Here is a 24136-nt window from a genome sequence, read left to right on the forward strand (position 1 = left end):
GCAACACAGGTATGAAAACAAAACCAGTGGAGTTCTTGAATTATATTTACCATAAACTTGGCTGGACTTATTAGTAACTCCTCGGGCAGGAAGTCTCACACACATGATGGATACAGCACAACTGAAGAAACATGACGTGCATTACTGGAAAAAAAATCTGGAGCACTAAGAATAAATATCTCCTAGAAAGACAAAATATAGAAAAACACCCTCACAAACCAGTATTTTCAGAGAATTTATTTATAGAATTGTTACTTCAATTTGGCACACAATTGGAAAATGCTAATACAATTTGGTGGGACAAGAGTAAAAATACTGGAGAGTTGCTGATCCTTTGGAGAGAAAAAATGAAATATATTTTGCAAATAAGGAACAACTGGTGTAGGAAACAATGTTACCTGAAAGTGGGCTCTATCAGCTGTAGAATACAAAAAACCTGAAAGACCTCAGACACAGGGATGACATTTCCAAATGTAGACTGAAGCTGTTAAGAGGCAACTTTAACACAACACAGGTTGTTTGCTCTATTGACAGAGGTTGAGCTTTTCAGAATTCAGCTTAACTTACTGTTCCTGTTTTATCTGGCTTGGTGCTGTTCACATTGAGTTCTGTGGGAATACTGCTATTGAGTTCAACAAAATCAACAAATCCTTTCACAGAGGACCAATGCAGTCTCTTTCATAAGCAATGAAGCTCTGCACCCAGAGGGGCACAAATGCCAAATGCTTGGAACATTATAATAACATTATAATGAAAAACCATTTTCTCCTTCTTTTTGGGCGTTTAACTTCTTGTATGTTCAGTACCCCTAATTGCATGAACCTCTCCATGTTCCCATTATTTCATTGGCAGCTTCTGGTTGAATCAGTCACTACCTTAGACCTTAGTCCCAAACATTACCAGCTTCAGGATAAGGTGGATAGTTGACTGTTGGGGTCCTCTCATTCTGGGACTGTCTTCATCTCTGATCTCTCATTTTTCTTGTGCACATTGACTAAAAAAGGATCAAGGATCAGAATGGAAGAGCAAAGAGGGAAAAGTGGCCACTGATTAATGGCTCCAGAGAGAGGAAACTGGATGAGCACTTCTCACAGAAGAGCTGAAAGAGCTGCTGTGGCACCTGAAAACCAAAATATATAAGGCTTCAACAGCTTCTCAATATGGATGCATGGCCTGCTTGTGGGGTGGGAAGACAGTCGCAGCAAGTCCTAGGTCATCACTGCAAGAGCTGTCACAAGGAAGCTGTGGCTCACAAGTCAAGCAATTGGGTCCTCAGAGTTACCACGTTCTTGTCTCAGGGAGTTACACTACAGTGAAGCAGATATAGTCCAGTTTTATCACTGACAACAGCAGATTAGAAGACAAGACTAACAGTGATATTTTGGCAAAGTCAAATCTGTAATTGTTTGTGTGAAAGGGCCTAAACCACTAAAGCATGGACAAAGGGCTCAGCATGAGTGGCCTGACTGAAAACCATCCATTGAGGTTTGCCTTGGTTAGAGGCAGTCCTTCCTGCCCTCCTCCTGCTTGGGCTTAAAATCCCACAGGCATTTATTTGTGGTCCATTGAATCTTACCTGAATTAGCTAAGTCCTGAAAGACAAGAGGTATGAAACAATTACTGCAATTTAAAAATAAAGAAACAAAAATAACTGTTCTCTGTTGCACATCCATCTCCTTCTTTCAACTGCTTGTTTACTTCAGAAAACAGATCTACAAAGAAGTTGGGCATAACTGGGGAGCCAGTAGCCTGGGAAAACAGTGGTCTGTGAGAGAAACTGCTACTGGAATGACATCCAGGAAAGCACAAAGCAGCCCTTCTCTGCTGGCATAGCACAGCAGAAGCCCAGAACAACACCTGGTCACTTCTCGCTGCACAATTCTTGGGAGGTGCGGACTCCTTGTTTTAGACATTAAATCAGGAGTATAAAGTACTGCACTACTGTTGTACAACCCAAACAGGTAACAGGATGCTACAAAGACATTGGAATACACTTATTTATAAACAAAAAAGCAGAGATGAACCCCATACTGACTCCCCTCTCCACCTCTGGTCTCCAGCCATTGGCCATTAAAAAAAAAAAAAAATCAAAACTTTTCTCACACCTGAAACCAATTAGAAAATCTGTCCCTTGTAACAACCATGAAGTAAATATATGGAACAATATCACTAGATGACTTTGCAGCTTCACCTGTATGGTTAACTTACTCTCCAAGTATGCCAGATCTGCTAAGTATTTTCATTATTATTACATGCTCTGTAGATCAGAAAAAACAGCTCTTAAATCCATCTGTAAAAGTCTGGCAAACAGGTTAATCTCAAAACCAGTTAAATACAATATTCAACCCATTTATTTCTGTCTCCATTTATTTAGAAAATATTCATTCAAGGAATGAAAGCTAGGACTCTTGGTACAATACCAGGTATTATCTATACTATCATACACTCTTTTTAGAAGAATGAAAAAGAGAAAATACATATAGCTTTAGAATAATTTCACTTGCAACCACCTTAATCATAATAGCCACTCAAAATATCCACCATTGGAAAACCAATGCTAAAATAATACATTCTCTTACTTTCCTTATTTGGAGCTAGAACTCTACTATGATTTTTAATTAAGATTTTTTAAAATATATAGTAGTTTTGTAGGACCTACCTACAACATGCAACTGTTTTAAGTAGCATCCCTAAAAATGGTGTGCGACAACTTCACGTGGAAAAGGCTAAGATGTAAAGAACACGGTTGCAGCCCAGCAGTGAGATTTGGGTATGGCATCATTTCCTATCCTCTGGGCATAAGGTTAAGTCACATCCACGCTGATGAGACCAGACAAATATTCAAGCCAGAATGTAAGCAGAATGTTTCAGAATGGAGTGTAAACAGTCAAAGAAATGACAAGCTGAGTGTTAACACCATGCAAACAAAGTGCACTGGGATGTGTGCAGTAAGCAAGCACTTGTGAATACTTGCTGGTCTGCATAAGAGTTACATTTATTGCAAAATGACATCTGAAACTGATATTCACCAGCTGCTCACCTATTCTCACACCAAAGCTCTTTAAATTACACTGGGAGACCACAAGCACTACCTTAGCCCTCAACTGTGGGAAATGAGCTCAGGCTCTCCTACAAGTAATTAACTGGGCACCACATTCCCACCTCTTCCTCAATTTCACCAGGAGTGAGATCAGGCCAATAATGGTCCCCTGTGAAAGGTACCAAACACTGTGATCCATTGCAACAAAGCAATTTAGGATATTAATGTGTCTGAACAAGCACAAGTCTTCCTAATGGAAGGCTAGGCATTTTAGCCAGCATGTGGGAAGAAGGAAAGGAGGGCCTCTCCTAAGGTACTTTGTTTTCCTAAGGAAAAATAATGTAGGCAAATACTTTTGTTCACTGATCTATGCCTTCAACTAATACAAGTAAGCCCTTGTACATTACATAACATTTTTCATTTCCCATACAGGAAGTCTGATCACAGCTTATGCAAGGATGTGATAGAAGCATTCCCCAGAATAAAAGCAGTCCAATTTTTAGGAAGTATGTTTACATAGGATTTCAAGCTGATTCTAAAACCCCAACTTGCCACAGATTTTATCTTAATTGCATACTTAAATATTGTGCATTTCTTCTCTGTGACACAATCAGGTTTTTATACTAGGCTAACTATGGCTATTTCTCGTATTTAATTTTTAATCCATGTTCTTTAACAAATAAACATACAAACAGCTGTTTTCATTAAATTAGGCTTTAAGACATTTAAACCAGCCTTAAAAAGCTGCAATCTTCTTGTAAAATCTTAAAACCTTGATAAATATGTTTCTTTTAGTCTTCACTGAAGTTTGGAAGCTCAACAACTTTTTGAAATAGATCAAATCCTTTTTAAAAAGGGCATAATCACTTATTTGTCATAGCATATAGAAGTTTCTTATATTTAAGAATTGAAAGTAAAACTTCTTTGTGTATTATCTACATGTGTAAAAGTTATTTTCAAAGAGCAGCAATAGTGTCTGTGTTGGAAAAGAACTTCTCCAAAAACTACCTGTACCAAAAGGCTTGTAGGACTAAGCTTCAGTCTCCTTTGCCAGTGAGTTTAAGAAATAAAAGTGTGTATCTGTACTTATCCAACATCTGGAAGTCTTTTGGAAATGTGAACTTCAGCTAGAAGTTGAAAGCAGTATCTAAACATTCCCCACTACTGACCTAAGGAATAAAAACCTCTTTTTAATCAGAACAGCAGTTCTCATTAACAATATGAAAGAAGTTAAAATTAAAGAATTAAGGGTTTTGATCAAGCAGCCTAAGCCTTTACTGAACAAACTTTGAACAGAAACCATCTATATTAACTTAGAATTTTAGCATTCTTGGGGAGAGATGGGCAGCTTATTTCTGGTAATTCAAATAACACATGTATTTTAACCTTCTGAAACCTTTCAGGGGAATGCAGAGAACAACAATGCAGATGGTTACATGTTTGGAGATAGAAGTCCACAACTTTTAGAGGTACAACAAATTGTCATTTGATATCAAAGGACTTGCATTCTGTTCTGTATGTACTGGATTGCAAAGAACATTTTTCAGTAAAATTTTGCAGACCCTGCTGTACTTCACGTGCCACATGTTCTTCAAACTTGCTTAAGCAGATTCAAGTTCAAATGGTCTCTTCTCTCTCTGTAAATTATCACAAACCAAATAAACACAAGCTGTTTGGAATGGCTGAAGAGCTTTCTGCAGGAGAGCATGTGCTGCAAGCTAAAAAGACAAAGCTGTTCCTGGAGTTGTAGAAAAAGTGCTGGTTTATATCTTGTGTTGGAAATGGAACTAACCATTCAACCTACTATTTCTGTAAAACTCATTCCCTATGACTCTGTCCAATGGAAAGAAAATCCAAACAAGCAAAATAAGAGGTAATGAAGGAAGAGGCTGCTTCTATAGGCACAAACATCACATGATGAACAAGCCCTACATTAGAGAAAAATCTAGCATGCATCTTCAACACTGCTTGCAGAAATCAAGGACAAGAAGTAACTGCTAAAAACTATACAAGGAAATGCTGCCTTCTTTTAAAAAGGTATAAGGAAATAATTACACTGATTAATAAAACACCGATATTCACAACCCACCTGAACTAAAACTGGTTTACATCTTCAGGAAAGAAGTCAAAAAACATTTCCTTTTTTCTCTTAAAAAGCAGAGAGTGCCACACTGTCAAAGATAAACTGTTGCTGCATATAGATTTGAATCAACCTTCTTGTGCTTTCCATTCAGGGGATACAAAATACGAGGTCATGATTCCTGATAAACCATTTACAGTTATCAGATGCCTATAAAAATCAAGCTTTTTTTCTACCTAATTTATTATGGAATCACTAAAACTACAATAAGATGTAAAAGGTTTCAAGAAATTCCTGTGAGAAATACTTAGGTTATTTTACCAAAAAAATTGGATTTTTCTTTAGTTCACCTATGTTCACCAATATATATGGTAAATGCACCTTGAGTATAATAACTGCATCAAAACAGTCTGAAAAAAATAAAACATGGAAACTGATGTGCGAGACCATCGTCCCCTTCCTACTTCCAATTATTATTATTATTTTATTCTTTTTAAATACCACCACTGACAAAACCCAATGCAAGATATAGTTCCCAAACCCACACCAAACTGCTTTGTTGTGCATCTTTTCCAGCAGGTTTTCACACCTGCTTCTTCAGACAGAGCATCTGGAAGCTACAAAAGCACAACTTGTACTTCTCCACCAGTCATGCTTATTTGTGTGATGTTTTTTCCAGATCTGGAAGTTTTTCAATTAGTGCTTTATGGTTCATATTGATACTGGCTATAAGTCCTCCTTCATTGCCATCTGAGCCAGTGTAACTAATTTCTTCACCAGTCAGGGTAGTCATATGACCACCCAATGCTCTCAACACTGCATTTCCAGCACATATGTCCCACTTCTTAATGTAGGTGACATGGATATACACATCAGCTTCTTCTTGATTCTTTTCAGGCACGTCAAGGAGGGCCAACACTTTATAACCTAGAAGAAATGGGCAGAGGAAAAAAAAAAATTAAACCAAGCTTTCCTGTCAAAACACATTAAAAGAAGACGACCAGACACTCAAATATAGTTCTGCTTTTATGTTTACTCATTCATTTCTCAATCTCTATATCATGCTCAAGTCTATCTTTTTCTCCCTGGCTTTTTACTGCAATAGAACCGCTCTTTAATAAAGTCAATCAGCCCAGGGCATTCCCCTATATTATTCATTATACAGTACAAAGTAATTGCTCAAAACAGTATCCATTCTTTTATGGATTTTTTTCAAATTTTCAACTCTTTGACCAATAGTCTTGATTCACTAATCTGTTCATTTCTTCATCTTCTTAAACAGAGTCAAGCCCTGGACAAGACCTGCTATAATCAGTTACACTTTCACTTTCTTTGTCATTTAGTCATTTTCAAGAAGCAATACAAGACTTTCTGGACTAAACAATCTGTAAGGGAACTCTGGCTTTTCACATTAAGGGCACAGAAATATACATTTCTGCAAAAATAAGGAAAAAAAGCCTAGTGCCTCCCATTTATGTTCTGTCAATAACATGCACAAGAACATTGCATAAGTAAAAAGTACTTTAAAATTCCTTTAAATTGAGTATTAGGCAGATAAAAATAGACTTTAGTGATACTAATTTTCCTTTTTTGACATAAATGCAATAAACAATACCAAACTTTAATGGCCCTTTTTTAATTTTTTTTTTAAATCAACCATACTAACAGCTAACTAACAACCAACAGATTCTCTTCCATGATTGTGCCTGTGGTCACACAACACTTTTTCTCCCACTGAGGCATCAGTGCCTTCCATGAACACACATCAGTGTGTTTCAATGAAAGGACCACAACAGCATTTCTGGCCTAGGCTTAGACTCAGTAACACACTGACTTGTGAACAGCCTGAAGTCTGAATCAAGTTTGCATGTAGGCTCCTAAATACAGAAAAAACTTTGTCCCTATTGTCAAGTGTTTGCTTTCAGTGATGTGAAGATCAAAAGACAAAAGGAGAAAGAGAAGATACCACAGTACACCCTTTTGTCTAGTAACAGCTACACCATTAAATTATTCAGAAGCAATAAAATGGATAGGATGCTTGAAGAACCAAACCTGCTCCACCAGCGGGGATTATCACAGTTTTATTTCCAAATGTCTGCCGTGCAACCTGCTCAACTTTTCCTGCATGGGAGCGGGACACGATAATCCTCGGAGTCTTCTCATTGTAGGAGGAACGAGCTTTTACGTTTGACCCACCATCCACCATTGCCCAAGCTACAAGAGAAACAAAAATTCTACTAAGTTTACAAAAGACAATCTCTGTTAAGTGTGAGGAAAAAAGGGTACCTATATAACAATATGTAATTAATACCACTGACTGAATATCTCTCACTACTGTAAAAGAGAAAGTTTGGGCTGACAGAGGATGGGGGGAAAACAAGGGAAGTGAAAGAGGTCACACACACATTGGTGCATATGGCATTATCCCAAACCTGACTGTTCTTGTGTAACAATTCCAAAAAACAGAATAAGAAGGAAAAGTCCCAAGTAGTTAATAATCAGAATTTGCAACTGGAAAGCCACCAAAGTTAAAAGGATGGCTCCTAGTCAGAAATACATCCAGTATTTCCTCAGACAATGTTTTTATGTAAGAACAAAAAGCCCCACTACCCTTTAAAGCAGATACTAAAAATGCTGTTGAGTCATTTAGTTCAGAAGGATAGTAATGCTAAAGAAGGAAATAGCTCAGGAGGATAGTGCTACAAAGAAAAATATTTGATGTTGTGTTTCAGAGAACAGAATTTAGAATCCACAACTTCCCACTTATTTCATCATGAAGTTCAAAGCCAAGCTTGGTAGGTGGTATCCCCTAACCATTAATCTGACATTTACTTAGTAAACTACCCAGAAATTTCATCTCAGCAGAGAACCAGATTGTTTGGCAACAGACTGAGCTCTGTGTAATAACAATGCTGACTGCCCTTTATTGCTTTGTATTTGTGTGGTAGTATTAGGAACAATCTGACTCAAAACATATCGGTATTTCCAGCTTGGAAAATGAATACTTGTCATGCAGAATGACAGAATTCATTGCATCTCCTCTGATTCTATGTCTGAACATTGTGCACTTCACTCTTATCAAAGGAGATAAATTCTCAACATTACAATGCTAAAAACCCATTTTTTAGATAGATATTGATATCTAAAAACATATGTTCCAAAATCTCCAAGATTCTTAAAGCATATTGGAATATAGTACATAAGTGACTGGTAATTAAATTCATATTTATAGACAGCAAAACATTTAGCACAAAATGTTGAGTGTTTAGTCTTAGGGCCAAAAAAGGACAACAAATACAAAATGCATTTATTCAGACAGTTTTTGTTCTAGAGCTACTGCAAAACTTCAGAACTCTAGAGGTCAGTATCGCCTAAGGGAAAATATAAACAGCAATTCCTGTTTTAAATACACAGTAAGACATGAATACTTAAATTACTTTGAAGCTTTCAGAAGTGCATGCAAATTGCCAAACTTGCAGCAAGGCTCACTGATACATCATTAATACTGAAGAATTAATTACTTCACAGCTGTGGCATTAAAAACATGTCAGATAATCAATAGGACTATGCTAGACAGTCTTGCCTGTTACACACAAACCGTTGCCATTAAGATCTTTATTCGATCTTCTTTTCATTCACAGCGAATACACAGCAGCTCCTGGGTATATTATCACAGATCCAAGCTATTCTGCTAAACGAGCAAAGCACTCTTTTTGCTAAAAACTAAAAGCACACATCAAACTGGCCAGTATTTGTAGGTTTAACTTTTTTTTTGTTTGCAATAAGCACTCTAATTGAAGGGATCTTAGCTCTTTAAAATATTTTCAGTTTGTTTGTTCTAAATGCATCATTTTTATTTTAAACAAGGGCAGCATTTTCCTTTGGTTTTATAGCACAGAACACACCTACAGCTCTAATTGTGTGGTCTGCTGCAGTGACCTTTTGCTGCTGGTACTATTTTCTCATTTATACCTAGACATGTTCTCTCAAACATCAAATTTCAATTAATCCTATGACTGACTGTCATGGAAATAGGTGAAGGCATGAAGATACCTGTGTATGATGAGAAGGGCTTGTGTATCACACCTATTACTGGTTTACCATTTACAGCCACACAAACCATGGTCGTGACATACTGTCGAAGATCCTCTGTGGGCAAAACAAGAAAGTGAGCAAGTTTACAATCAGATGCCAAGAACACAAAAGGAAAATAGACAGGAGATTATTCAGATTATTCCCTAAAGACTAGTTTATATTCTAACTCTTGCAGTTATATAACTTTGATGTATCTTCAAATAACCTTTCAGTTTTCAAAAGACTTTGAAGACTTTTCAGGTTTCCAGGAATTTTTCCTGTTCAGTAGATGTAACCTATACTCCTACCAGATCTAATGCTAACAGCTGTGTCTTATGCAACATGTATTTTTGTGGCAATCTGTGCCCCTTCATTCTCCCTTCTCTGCCTCACCTCCTATCCTCTATTGGCTCAAAAATGCTAATTCAAAAACCAAAGAACATCCACTTGAAAGGATAATTGTATCAATTACATAGTCACAAGAAAAAAAATCCCACTTTTCCAGTTGTTCCTTAGTACCTTTCAGCAAGAATTTTAGTTGGATTGCCTTGAACTGCTTATGTGACATCCTAAAACATTTGAAAAGGGGGAAGACTGAATTATGCATGTTTTTTGAAAAATGACAACAAAAAATTTCTTTTATCAAGTTACATTGGATACTTAGTATTCCCTTTAAATAAACAAAACTAAAAATCTAAGATACTTAGAGTTGCCACAGTAATGACTAAAATAAAGAAATGTGTAATTCCAGTACAATCCATAATTGACAGTTACCATTTATTATAGCAACTAGTTAGTTGTAAAGGTACCAAAGTAATTTCAGAGTTGGAATACATAAAAGCAAATGTTGTAAATTGAGAACTACAGAGATTTCATGATGCAATCTGTTCAATTAAATCACGCTAGCTTTGACATAAGAAGCTAGCGTGCTTCAATTAAATCACGCTAGCTTTGACATAAGACTTTAACAAGAGATGTCCTTTTAAATACTTACTATCTTGTCTCTGGTAAAAGGCAAACATCAGAATTACACACATGATTTGTCAACAAGAATCAGCTACCTGTGTATTCTTGTGTAGCATCTAATGGATCGATCCAGACAGTGACACTTTCTGCTGGCACCTCTTTAGGCTGTATTTTTTGCTTTATGTCTTCGGGAATACTGTGATCCCAGGAGACTGTCTCCTGATCAGCTGTATCAACACGCTCCTCAGAATTTATCTGTGGTAAGACAACAAAAGTAGTTGCATTAACATAGATACAGTATGTTGCAACTACAGAAGTAGTTGCATTAACTGCAAATAAAGTAACTGTGGCACTTGTGAAAATTACAGGTTTGCTCACATTTTCTTTTTCTTCCTTCAACTCAATTACAGGAATTTTTTTCATTTTTTCATTATTACAGTCATGTGATAAGCAATGCAAAACCACAATCCAGGATTTTACTGTGAACCACACCACAGCTGGACACTGTTGCTTTGGCTGCAGGTCTCCCTACTGAACATTCCCACAATATGAATCAATTTTTTTAAATCAAGATTTAAATGCAATTGCTTCAAGTACTACAGGCAGAACATTTGACTCTGGAGAAATCATACAGTACACAGACAGTAGGGGGTCTAAAATTCAATTTATACAAACCAGTAGAAGCACATGGAAATGTAGAGATATACTATCACAAGATATTGTGCAGACTCTGCATGACTTGGACAAGAAGAAATCTTAGTATATACATTCCTGCTGCAAGCATTGAGTTACAAGTAGAAGATTAGGCAGCCTAGTTGAATTTAACCACTACACAACTGTTAGACAAATTTTTTTCACAAACAAGTAAGTAACATCCCATACCCATTTTTAGGGTAGGTTGGGGTAAGGTCCTAAGATGGCCCATGAAGAACATTTATTAAAAGCAGTCAAAAGTCATCTTTAAGCCTATTGTCACCTGCTACCCAGCTTAATGAACTTTACTCCACACCAGAGGGCATTTCAGTACATCAAGCAGAGTTTGGCCAGGTAGTGGAGCACACAGCACCAATCTGCTGAATGGAGTAAAACTCCAAAACTGCAAAACCCAACACAACGTCCTTCTGACTGCAGTAGCACAATAGTTTTGAATGACCAGAGACACAGTTATCCCAAAAGTTGTAGGCAAGTGACATGGAAAGACAATGAAAATGAAGGAGCTATCAGACTACATTTGACTGTGACAGACCTTATATGAGCAGGATTTTTACATAACTCACATCATGACAAGAAAAGGCATCACACACACCTCAACTGTAACAGGGTATTAGCCAAGGGTTAAGGGCCATTTTCTCCAAGAGAACTCCAAATGAAAAAGGAAGCAGAACTGCAGCAACTCCAGCCATACATCATATCTGTCTTCTCACGTAAAACCAGTATGTGAAGCTTTATATGCCAAACACGGAGCTCTTGAAGTTGCCGTGACATTTACAAATTAAACATCTGTCACTATACAATAAACCTGATGACTGCATTTCCCCCTGGGGAAAACAGTCCTGCAAAGTCAAGATGAGTAGTTCCACAGACTTGGCAGTCTCAACATAGCCCCTAGGCAGTCTAAGTTCCACTACAGCACATGACATACCATCATAAAAAAAACATTTCCTCAACAGAAGAAAGGGGCCTCCACAAAGTTAAAGAGTTGGAACCAATGCTCAAAAGGAAGAATATCTTGTTAAACCTGTAGTTACAGTACACTAGAATGTAAAGTCTGAAACTATCTGAAAGGTACTGCTTTCAGAGAACCACCACCTACTAGCTCAGATTTTGTAGCAGTGGCCATAACACTAGTATTTATAATGCTTGTGAGGAATCTCTCTCAACAGACATGATTGTTTCACTAGGAAAAAAAAATGGGGAAAGAGTGATAAGGTTGAAAAGACATCTGGAGAAAGTAAAAAAACCCACAAAAACAAAACTCCAAAGTGGTGCACTTGTTCTTCTACTCATATAACCATTTACTCTGTAGCTTTGGCTGAATACTTGCCTGAGAGGGGCTTACCAGGCCTTAAAACTTTGTTTATTCTTCCTGGGGGTTTTTTGGTTTCTGGGTTTTTTTTGTTGTGGTTTTTTTTTTTTTTGTAGTGCCTTTTTTTTTTTTGTTAATGAAGGAGAATATACCTGGAAAACATGCCTCTGTGTTAATTCCATGTTCCTATTTGTCATTCTCATTTGCTGGCAGCCTCCAGAGGCCATGACCTTATACTTTCTACTTTTCTCAGGCAATATGGATATATAGTCCACTGCAATCCCAAATCCTCACACAGAAATTAGGAATAGCTATGATAGAAAGACAATCACAAGGCCAAATATTTCAGGCACTAGACCTTATTTAAGTAAGATGCTCTGGGGTTAAATGCCATTGCCTAACAGCTGTAAGATGTAAAAGCCCATCTGGGGAAGTTCTGGAAGCTGAGCATTGACATTAAGGTTAACTACATTTTGGCAATCTTCCCCACTTATGTTTGAAGCAAAAGCCCTCCTCACGAAGAACTGCATCAAACACAAAGGTTTAATAAGATATATGTAAATCAGTGCATGGAATACTGCTGAAAAGTTACAAAGAAAAAAAAAAACCACAACAAAAAAACCCACCCATTATTTCCTAAACAAGGCAGTCTGGCTGCATCTCACCAGTACAGAGCTTCCCCAAAACCAGCCCGTAAGGTGCAGGAATTCCATAACAAATGAGGGACGCTGCTCATGGAAGCCAGCAGCAGAGGTCCAACACCAATACCAGGATCAGTCCATGCTGTGCCTTCCAAAATAGGAAGGTGTTTCCAGCCTTTGGAAACCTCTGCACAGAGAACACTCCTGTCCATCATGCTGGTGATTGGAACACAGATCTGTTCAGGAGCACAGGAAGCAACTCCAGTGTACCACAAACTTGTCTGGATAAATGCAGTGCTCTCAATACCCAACAGTCCTGACCACCCAAAGACTTCAGGGAACCTCACAGTGGCTCTCTGTCCTGTGCTGGTTTAGTACCTAACAGCACTTCATGCTATCTTTGTGGCAGCTTATCACCCAAAAAAGCCTGCTTGAATACTTGAATACTAGCTAGCTGACCCTGGCATGGTGCACCACTTCAGGCTTTTTCCTGGTCTGAAAGAGTGGAACTGTAGTTTTGCCTTTGAATTCACTCATCAAAGGTAAGTTAAAGTGAAAAAATATATGCAAACAGACGTCCTCTGAAATCCAAATCTTAGTGCTGTTTTATTAGAAAATAAAGCAAGCACAACACAAATATTATCACACCTGTATTATAAAAATACTAATTAAGCTGCTTAAACTGAGGAAAAAAAACAAACAAAACAAAAAAACCCAAAACAACATCCCCACACAGAGTTCAGGTAACAAGAAAAGTTAACATTTACAGTCAGAATATGAAGATAGGAGTATTCCAGGTATTACCTTTCAAAACCAGAGATTGGAACAGGTTGCCCAGAGAGGTAGTAGATGCCCTATCCCTCAAGTGTTCCAGGTCAGGTTGGATGGGGCTCTGAGCAATCTGACTGAGTTGAAGATGTCTCAGCTCATTGCAAGGAGGTTGGGTTAGATGGCCTTTAAGGTCTCTTCCAACCCACATTACTCTGATTCTATGACTCAATAGATAAGTCTATTGATTTGAATAGGACTAAGGAAATGAAAAGCCTGGAGGCCTGCAAGCCTGGAAGTGTGCACAGAGGAACATTAGAAAACATTAATAGGTGGTTGTTTTTGTTTTGTTGGTGCACAACCAATTTGTTGCTGCATGAGCTACACAGCCACTTCACCAGTGATTATCATGCCCAAGACCATGATCATGCATGCCCAAGACTCAACTTTGCCAGGTGTTTTCACCCAACATGAGATGGAGGAAAGAAGTGGACAAAAGTAAATGCAAACATTTGCAAACAATAAACCAACTGTGATTTCAACACCATCTTTCTGAGAGACTGAGAAAGGGGCTTATCATGGATATGTGCTCACAGCCCAGACAGCCAACTACCTCCTGGGATGCATCAAAAAAGCAGCATGGCCAGCAGATGGAGGAAAGCGGTTCTCTCCCTCTCCTCTGCCCTGGTGAGACCCCACCTGGAGTGCTGCAACCAGGTATGGAGTCCTCAGCACAATAATGATGTGGACCTGTTAGAGTGGGTCCAGAGAAGGGCCACAAAGATGATGAGAGGGATGAACAGCTCTCCTATGAAGACACGCTGAGAGCTGGGTTTATTCAGCCTGGAAGGGAGAAAAGGCTCCTGGGAGACCTTAAGGCAGCCTTCCAGTGCTTAAATGGTGCCTGTAAAAAAAGAGGGAGTATAACTCTTTACATAGGCAGATAGGGATAGGACAAGGGGAAATAGTTTCAACTAAAAGAGGAGAGATTTGGCTTAGATTTTAGGAAGAAATTCTTTATTGTAAGGGTAGGTGAGCCACTGGAGCATATTGCCTAGAGAAGTTGTGGATGCCTCATCCCTCAAAGTGTTCAAGACCAGACTGGATGAGCCTGTGAGCAGCTTTGGTCTAGTGGAAGGCATTCCTGCCTACAACAGGGTAGTTAGAACAAGATGATCTCTAAGGTCCCTTCCAACCCAGGTTGTTTTCATGACTCCACAATACCCATAACTACACATCTTGAAAGGCATACTGACCTACAAGGTAGCTGCATGGACTGTAATTGATTTGCTCTTATGTGACTGTGCTTCAGAGATGTCCCGACTCTGAGGATAGGGGTTCAACCTGCAGTCTTTGGGATTTCCCCCACTTAGCAACCCCTTCAACCACTGCTGCTGCACTGCACCAAAGCGCAACGCTATACTCACTACGCTACACCGACTGCCTCCATCGGCTCTGCTTCTCTGTTTTTCTCCTCAAATGTATCAGAGGTGAAAGCTGTCTCAGCTTCTCACAGCATCTGTACATACACAAATGCTGTGAAGGAATCACATGCCAAAACCTCTGAATCTAAACACCCACTAGACAAGTCAGGACATATCAATATGCTCAACAGGAGAGCACTCTCCAGGAGAGCAAAAAGCACTCAAAGCACCATTATTTCCAGTATCTGAGGAAAATATCTAACCTACCCTGTTTACAAAACAAGGCTCCAGAATCTGTTACAGAGGGAGGGGTGTGCTTTCACACAAGATCACACAAGACTTAGCTCACCTGCATCCAGGACCATTCATGATCTCTTCTGTCCAATTTTCAAATTCAGGGGTGGTGAATGAAAACTGCTTCTTGAAAGCTTGGGTTAATTAACTCTGAAAAGAATGCAAACTGGGAAATCAAAGTACCACTTCTCTTTGTAAATTTAAAATGCCTTTAAGCTTTAAAAAATTTGAATAGTAGCCTTACCAGCATAGTAAAAAAAAAAGCCAACCCTGATTTTATTCAATACATTGACATTTTTAAAGCCAGCTGCTTGCTTTTGAAAAGGCTCTTTTCCTCCTTAGATTACCACAACATATTAGAAAGGAAAAATAAGCTTTTACAGGTGATTTTCATGCCTCTCAAAAATATTCCTCTTGACAAGGTCAATTTACATAGTTTTAGCAAGGCAGATTTTATTATGAATGGAAAGAAGACCTTGTAGAATCATATGGTTTTCTAAAAAAAACAACCAAAAAACCAACTTATTAAAAGGTAATTCAGTTCAGAAACTATAAGTTGAAAGTCCTAACTTTTAATTAAGTTTAAAACTATAAAGCATATTTGTATATAAATGTGTAAGTTATAAAATTATACAAATGTATAAAATAATCAGAGGCATAAAACCCACTGGTCTCATGTTGCCATTGATTTGATCAGAAAACAACAAGCATTTCTATAATTATACCACAACACTGAAAAAGGACACATGCCTTTTTCAAGGCACCTAAGTCAAAGCAGACAGAGGTTTTCCTCTATCATCAACTACATCTTTGTTTATTTTAGCAACAAGATGTTACTTAATGCAGGAACAAGATGACAGAATATGCAAAGAAGAATCTGGACGAGTCTAAATATCAAGAAGCTCAATTAGTGCTTATCAATACACATTAGGTGACTTTGGCCATTAAGCCAGCAGGAAGCTGACTGAAACAAACAGAATTTAATAAATGATAAAGACATCCAATGACAACTCTGCTTCTATGGACTTACAATGATAGAGTTTGGTGAAAACAACAAAAGTGGAATTGAGGGAATCAGCACAGATGACAGGATTCACTGTTTCCACCAGTAATCTGCAGAAAGATCTAGAATTTTAGACCAGGAAAATAAAACCACTTGCTTATTAGCTCACACAAGTGGTTTCAGTAGATGGCAAAATTCTCCATTACAGTTCTATACAGACCCAAGTCTAGCAAAGAGAAAGAGATTACTTGCTTGTCACAAGAGTTGTAGAACTTCATTTTAAGAAAACATCCAAATAAGGACAGATTAGAAATCCACCAATAAAATAGATAATACCTGAAAAAGTCCACTGTTTGTGAGTGGCTACAGTAAGAAATGCAGCTTTCCAGATGCTCAGATGATAGATTAAACACCCGCAGTGTACAAACAAGCCAAATAAACTATTTGTAGTTGCATCTGAAAAGATAATCACAGAGCTTATTAGCATAAAGTTACAGTCTAACTTTATTTTTATGCAGAGAGAGTGGGCATAAGTCATCTGGCATTCATTTGGAACCCATGTTAGGAGATGTATCACCTCCAGACAACACCTATTACTGAGATTTCAGATCAACATTCACACTTCTTGTTTTACTTAGAAACCCACTGGCAGTGGGTTCTGCAAAGATCATCTGGGTCATAAGAACACAAACTTTATTAAAAGTTCTCCTCCCTAAGACCTTAGGAGGCTATTCTCCCAACATGAAAAGACAAATTGCTGAACCTACTCATTAAAGTGCAATACCTCTGCAGTTTAAGTAGTATTTCCTTTTTTAAACCCCCTTCTTTAATACACCTGTCTTTCACAGAGAATCAGTATCAGTTGCAGAGCTTGCCATCTCAGATGAAATTCCAGTTTTTTACGTAGGGTAGTTGGCACTGTGATCAGAAGCCTGTAAACAGTGAGTTGAAACCTAGACAGTACTTCAGATAGCCTGATAAAAAAGGAATGCTTGCAGTCATTAATCTTCAAAAGTCAGATTAATTTAGAAGAAAATCAAAGTAAAAGTGACATGTTCCTAAAGTTTCATTTCAAGTGCTGATTGCAGCATTATCATGCATAAGCTTGAAATGTGGTACTTATCATCAGTCTTAACTGGGAAAGAGACATAAGAACATTTGGATTTAGAATAGTGACAAGACTCAAAAAAAGATGCTCAAAGAAAAAGACTGGGACAGAAGAAGACTTGATTTCCACCACAGTCTCAATATTAAAAAAAAGGGAGTGAACAAGATGAAACTCTATTCAATATTTACACTAGAAAACAACAGATATAGCTGGTGCAACTTTAGAACAAAAAGAAGCCAAAGCAGCTCAAAATGAAAATGTAGGGCAGAATACAATCTGACCAGTAAGACTGAATTCTGCATCCTGTGAAAATAACTCTAGCATAGCACAGCAGTGAAATTGCAGAATTGTGTGTGTCACTTTGAAATTGGCTTTTTCAGTCAGAGGATAAGAGGTAATCTGGTCAAAGTGCAAGTTTAAGGAACAGTCTGTCAATCATTCCTCCCTCCGTGATCAAGCAGGGCTGCTCCTTCAGATGTGCTGAGATGGGCTGTAGTGGGAAGTGAACCAGGGTATTCCTAAATAACCTTTCTTTTAAATAACTTTTATTTTAAATTTTTACTTGGGATACAATCATTTATCAAGATCTTGACACTGATCCCTGGACAGGCCACGTTAAAAGAGTAAGACCCTAAAGAATGATGCTGAGAGGGATCTTGTAGCAGGTAATGCTGCTGAAACCCTGCTATCATGAGATCACTTCTTCACAGAAGCTCTTCTGAGCAGAACATAGCAGCATTGAATTTGGAAAGAATGCTTCTCCAGTCCACTCCCACCCCAGCAGCAGGGCTGGGTCAAGCATCTCCTTAATATCCTCACCTAATTCCCACCCCAGTCCTTATCACACCACCACTGTGCCAGCACAAGAATAAATAAGGCTGCATGGAGAACCAACCAGGAAAGAAGTAACCCAGAAAAGATAAAAAAAATAAATAAAAAATGAAAGCAGCAGAGGGGATGATTACAGCTGGATCAGAGCTTTAATTCTTTCTTGGCATGACAAATGAATGAGGACAACATATTGGTAAGGCAGGAGTGGGAACACCTCAAGCCTGTAACTGTAGTTGAGAACTTCACCAAGAGAAAGCGATGCATATGTTTTAGCATTAAGTATATTTTAAAATCAGCTGTACAAAGATGCTTCATGGAATACACATGCAAATATTTACTGCTGGATGTTGAGTGCAATCACACAACTCTGGGTAATACCCAAGGTAGCAGTAAGTGACTTGCCCCTTATCTTTCCCAGGTCTATTTCTGAGGGATATAAAAGCACCACCACTAAATCTAAACTAAATCTACACAGTGATAAAACACAATTGAGCCACTCCTACCTAGGTCTTACCTAACACAGCCTTGAGAAGTCTGAATTGATGCAAATGCATCTATTTATATCAAACAGAGCAGCTGACGTCAGCAGTGGAGTTCCTCTTCCTCTGTAGAGACAATATCTTTACTCAAGAGAACAAAGGCAAACACTTTCTGTGGGATTTTTCTCCCCTCATATTTTGAAAGGGCTTTTTTTATAAATCCCATCTCTTAGTATCATAAGGCTTCCAGATTTATTTCAGCTTCTGCATGTGAGAAGCCTAACTCTTCTATCTTCTCTTAATAACCACACTTTAAGAGATTCAGGTCTGCTTGAGAAAGACTGTTTGCATGTTTTCCCTTTTTATGTCCAGCAGCACAAAACAAGGAATACAATGCTGTTCACTGACTTAAGTTTATTTCAGTTGAATGATTATTCCCCTTGGTTATTTTGAAATATTGGAAAGCCACAGTTATTCTTAGAGAATCACAGAGTAATAGAATGGTTTGGGCTGGAAGGTACCTTCCAGATCTCACTCCAACCTCCCTGCCACGGGTTGGGACACCTTCCACTAAACCAGGTTGCTCAAGGCTGCCTGACATTGAGCACTTCCAGGGAGCAGTCATCCACAACTTCTCTGGGCATCCTGGTCCAGTGCCTCACCACTCCCACAGTAAAGAATTTTGTCCTAATGTCCAATCTAAACCTGCTCTCTTCCAGTTGAAAGCCATTCTTCCTTGTCCTGTCAACACAAGCCCTTGTACAAAACTCCTCTCCAGGTCTCCTAGAGCCCCCTTCAGGTACTGAAAGGCTCTGTAATGTGTCACAGGAGCCTTCTCTTGTCCAGACTGAACAACTCCATTTTCTTTGCTTTACAGGCATATTTTAGCACCTAGTTTTTGTGCTTGTTCATCTTCTTCCTGGATGCAGCATTTGGCAACAATTAAAACACTGAGGTTCTCCTGTTAAGCTGAAGAACTTCAGGATGTGAGAAAATCAGCATTTTGCATAAGCTTACGCTTGGAATTATTGCAGTTTTGGTTTGACAGCTTTTATTAGCATCATCTTCTCTAGCAAGGAGAGAAGAGGAGGTTTACTTGACTTCAGCAGCATCTTTTATGCTGGAGTGTCACTCTGTACAAGGGGGATAAGATTACAGATATAAAGAAGATATTTCTTACATGATGCAATTTATACTGCCTCAGAAATTCCTCTATAATCCTTATATTCACACCAAGACTCAGCAGCTCTGTTCCATGAAAGAGCTGCAGTCTTAGATAGGTTGCTCTGAAGTTACACTTGAAGGATTAGTAGATTGAGATGATACCTTGCCTTCACACCTGAGAAGCACACATAGTATGTACATAGTAGTAAAATAAAGCTTTTATTTTAGTTTGGGCAAATGTTTATGAATACATTTTTATCATGGGCTTAACAGTGTATACACAGCTTAGTGAGTATTTTTTAAACACCACATGAGGTAAGCTGTTATTATCCCCATCATGTTCTTAGAATACTTAATGTCCCACAGCTGATCTGTCAGACTGAAAAACTCCAAATCACCTGAAAAATTTGTCAAGTACACTCATCCTAGATAACCTCAGTGCTCAAGCTCAGTCAGTCTAAGGAAGAGTTAGGAAAAAGAAAAGACATAGGCCTAGTATTTTAGTTCCACAGACCTATGCATACATTTTCAGTTTTATACTGCCTTTGAGAACACATCTGCACTTTCACAAGTACCATCTATTCTTAAAGACAAGCAGCACACATCACCTGTGAGAAAAATAAAAGGGAATACCAAAGTTTTTTAAAAGTAGATGTTGAAAGTTAACATCCTCTGCCAGAAAGACACAAGTCAGACTGTCACTGCTAGGAATACCAGGCTCCAGAGCAAGTTTACATGTGGCCACAGAGCAGGCAATACACAGTCCACTGTGTTCTTCAAGCCCAGACAGAACCCACAGCCTTCTCTAGAAGCACAGACAACTCTTACATCTAGATTAATGAAATCCCTCCATCTGTGAAAGGGGAGAAAGCATAGAGGTTTCAAGCCAGCTAAGCTGTAAAGCCAAGATCTCTAAGAGCACTAAATAATGCAAGAGCACAGGGGTTAATACTTTTTCTTCCTTTAACACTGGGCCTGTGAAGGTGCCATGTCACCAACAGACTAAATCCAGGAAATCTTCAAAACAAAACCGTGCATAATCTTTCTGTAGAGGAAGATTAGTCACAATCTTAAGTTTATTTCAAACACTGAAGAATTTTTGTTTCTTCTAGATTTCATATTCAATAAGTTCTTTACATCACTTTAAAATCCCACAAAAATAAACAAACAAAAAAACCCCAAAAGGCCAACAAACAAAAAACTACATATTTTTCTGAGGAACTTTCAAAACAGCTACTGAAAATTGAATAGTAACTCAATAACCAAAAACTGGACTTAGCTACTTTTTCTCCCAACCCCTCCAGAAATCACCACTTCTGAGACCCAAATTTAGGGCTTTCTACCCATTTCATATGGCTGTGAAAAGCTAAGGAATTTAACACCAAAAGACAGAAGTTCCCATTGACTGAAATGAAAGCAGAAACAATGCAAACAAACTCCAAAAATCCTCGAAATATGGTTCAAAGGTTAGGGTGCGACCTTAAGAGATAGACCCAGACTTCAGGAGTGAAAGAGAGCAGGAAGGGGTGTACACCTCTGAAAGCAAAGTAAACTCATTTTGCTCAGGTAGGCAGTGATCCACAGTATTGACACAGCTCTGCTTATCTGCTGTCCCACAGCCACGAGCGCTAAACACTCGGTTATTGCAGCGCTATGTTCCTAAGCCTCGAATTCTCTCTCGCCCCTGGCCTTCCCCACAACTGACGGCAGGAAGGACAACTGGCAGGACGGACAACTACCAAAACAACGGCGCTCCTAATCTCTGCATCTTAACCGTAGGCGGAATTTGCGCTGCACAATTACCTGCATCCCTAACCACAGAACTCATGATCCGCAACAGCGAGACCCGGCGTTTCCCCCACCCCTCCATGCCCATAGTGTTTGATACTGTTTCACCAGCGTGGCTTCCCTTGCAACACGCTGCAACTCCTTCCCCTGCAACCCAACACCCATGGCGAGGAGCGTGAGGCGGCACTGCCACAAATTCAGCGGGAGGGGAAGGAAAAGCACAAACGAGGGCAGCGCTTCCCGCCGGCCGTTACAGACCGGAGAGCCGCCGGTGCGGAGCAGCCCCACACCGGGGCTCCTCAGCGGGCTCCCAGCGCCGGGGCTCCACCACAGCGGGCTCCCAGCGCCGGGGCTCCACCACAGCGGGCTCCCAGCGCCGGGGCTCCACCACAGCGGGCCCACAGCAGCCCCCGCACCACGGAGGGCGCCTGGCACCCACCTGCACGGCGGGGAAGGCGCCCTTCAGCAGGTAGAACATCCTGCGGTTGGAGAGGAGGTCGCCGGTGGTCAGCTGCTCCTCGGCCCCCTCCCGCGTCTTCCCCTTCGCCTTGGCGTTGAGGACGTTCCCCTCGCGGACCCGCTTCACCTCCTCCCCGCCCCTGACGGCGGCCAGCACAGACACGGCCAGCAGCTCCCGCAGGTCCACGGCGCCGCCGGGCGCAGAGCCATGGGGCGCCTCGGGCCCGCCGGCCGCCGGCTCGCTCAACATGAAGAAGGCGAAGCGGCCGGCCAGGAAGCCAGAGTAGAGGTGGTAGAGGACGCCCAGCCCCAGCAGGCAGAATACAGCCATGCCGAGCGGCGAGAGGCGGATGCCCATGGGGGCCATGGCCGCGGGGCGGGCGGGCGGCGGGGCCGGGCAGTCACCACAATCCCATGGCACGGCCGGGGCGCTCCGCTCCGCAGCTGCTGCGGCGGCGCCGGGCCGGCTCCACGCTCGCGGCCGGGAGCAGCGCCGTCTGTATCCGGGTCAGGCGGAGGCGGAGCCCGCCCCGCGCACTGGGCATGTCCCGCTGCCCCCGGGCTCTGCGCCTTTGGCAGGAGCACGGCGGGTCCCGCCGCTACCTGCCGAGCTCATCCCTGGCAGCGCATGTGGTGCATCGCCCGCTGGTTCTCATGAGCTCGGTGGTTTGGGGTGGTTTTTCCCTCATCTCCCTCTAGGCAGCAGATGCACCAGGAGCCCGCAGCGGCGGGGCAGGACCCAGAGCCTGAGCCCGAGCCCGAGCCCGAGCCCGCCCGGCACGCTGGGAGGGAGTTTTCTGATGGAAATTGCTGTTGGCATAAACTGCTGTTAAATTTCTAAAGGCGCACTGTTAGCGGTGCTGAGCATCATTGCTGAGAAATTCTTGTTTCTGTCATAGTGGCATTCTGACTCTCTACCCTCTGTTCCTCGACGAATTTCTCTCATTCAGTAAAATGAAGCAAATCCAACTGTCTCCTCAGCCAAGTGATGTGATAAAAGCCTACCTGGCTTAATTTATACTTTTGCTTTGCACCTCAGTTGCTTTGGGGGAGTGTGAAACTTCATAGCCAGGATGGACATCTGGGGTGGGAACTAGGAAGAATCTCTGATTTCTTTCTGGTCTCATTTCTGATTCTTTTTATTAGTTTTCAGTAAATTACAAACAAAAGAACTATGTTAATTCAGCATTGTTTGAATGCTTTTTATTCGAGCAGCATTCTTGTCTGTTGATAAACAGGTTGTAGAAACAGATCTTGGCAGTGATTGTGGGAAGAAGTGATTATTAGGGATCATGCATTATAACAGGTTTCTTGGGCATTTAATTTTTTTTAAGCGTTAAACCTAAATAACCAAGAATGTGAAAACTATAAAGACCAAAACTGAGACCAGCCTTGCAAACTGAAGTTGCCCTATAGTCTCCTCTGCATTTCCATTTTAATGGCATCTACATTTACATGGTTACATATCCAGTGTCCTGCAGGATTGCACCCTTCCTGAAGTGCAAGTGTATGTGCAGGGAGTGAAAGTTAAAGGATCATAGAATGACAAAGAATTTCATTTGAATTCAGGAGTTGGGCTTTATTCCAGCTGTGCTGAGATTAAGCTTTATGTGCTATTAGGCAAAAACTAGAACATCCATGCTTTCCAGCTTCCCATTCCTTTTAAGGTGCAAATTGCTGATTTTATTTTTTGGGTTTTTTTGTCTGCAGTTTCTTCTCTGGCAGAATGGGAGTTTGGAAGAATACACTGATCATTTTCCTTAACATTGATTTTACTGTTTGACATTTCATATAATAATTAATGGTAAGAAGCTGTGCAGTGACACAGGGTTCATCTTAGACAGGGTAGACTTGTGTCAGTGATGAGCAAAATAGCTAGGCAGCAAATGCTGCCTCATGCTATCAGTAACAATTTTGTATGTGTTCAGTAAACAGGAACTTTAAACTCCACTATGGGGGAGGAAGCCCAGAAGAAGGAAGAAAACCTGCAA

General features: G+C 40.2%; 1 protein-coding gene across 1 annotated transcript; it reads right to left on the reverse strand.

Moving 5' to 3' along the window:
• Positions 1–222: 222 nt before the first annotated feature.
• Positions 223–22767, reverse strand: BPNT2 (3'(2'), 5'-bisphosphate nucleotidase 2). The gene is made up of 5 exons (XM_036402357.2): positions 22126–22767; positions 10256–10415; positions 9174–9269; positions 7173–7334; positions 223–6047 (listed from the first exon to the last, which is right to left on the reverse strand). Exons 1-5 carry the CDS (start codon positions 22510–22512, stop codon positions 5776–5778), a joined length of 1077 nt encoding a protein of 358 aa, XP_036258250.1. The 5' UTR covers positions 22513–22767; the 3' UTR covers positions 223–5775.
• Between the last annotated feature and the right edge of the window lie 1369 nt (positions 22768–24136).

The sequence above is a fragment of the Molothrus ater genome, chromosome 1 (assembly GCF_012460135.2).
Source record: "Molothrus ater isolate BHLD 08-10-18 breed brown headed cowbird chromosome 1, BPBGC_Mater_1.1, whole genome shotgun sequence".
Lineage (NCBI taxonomy): Eukaryota > Metazoa > Chordata > Aves > Passeriformes > Icteridae > Molothrus > Molothrus ater.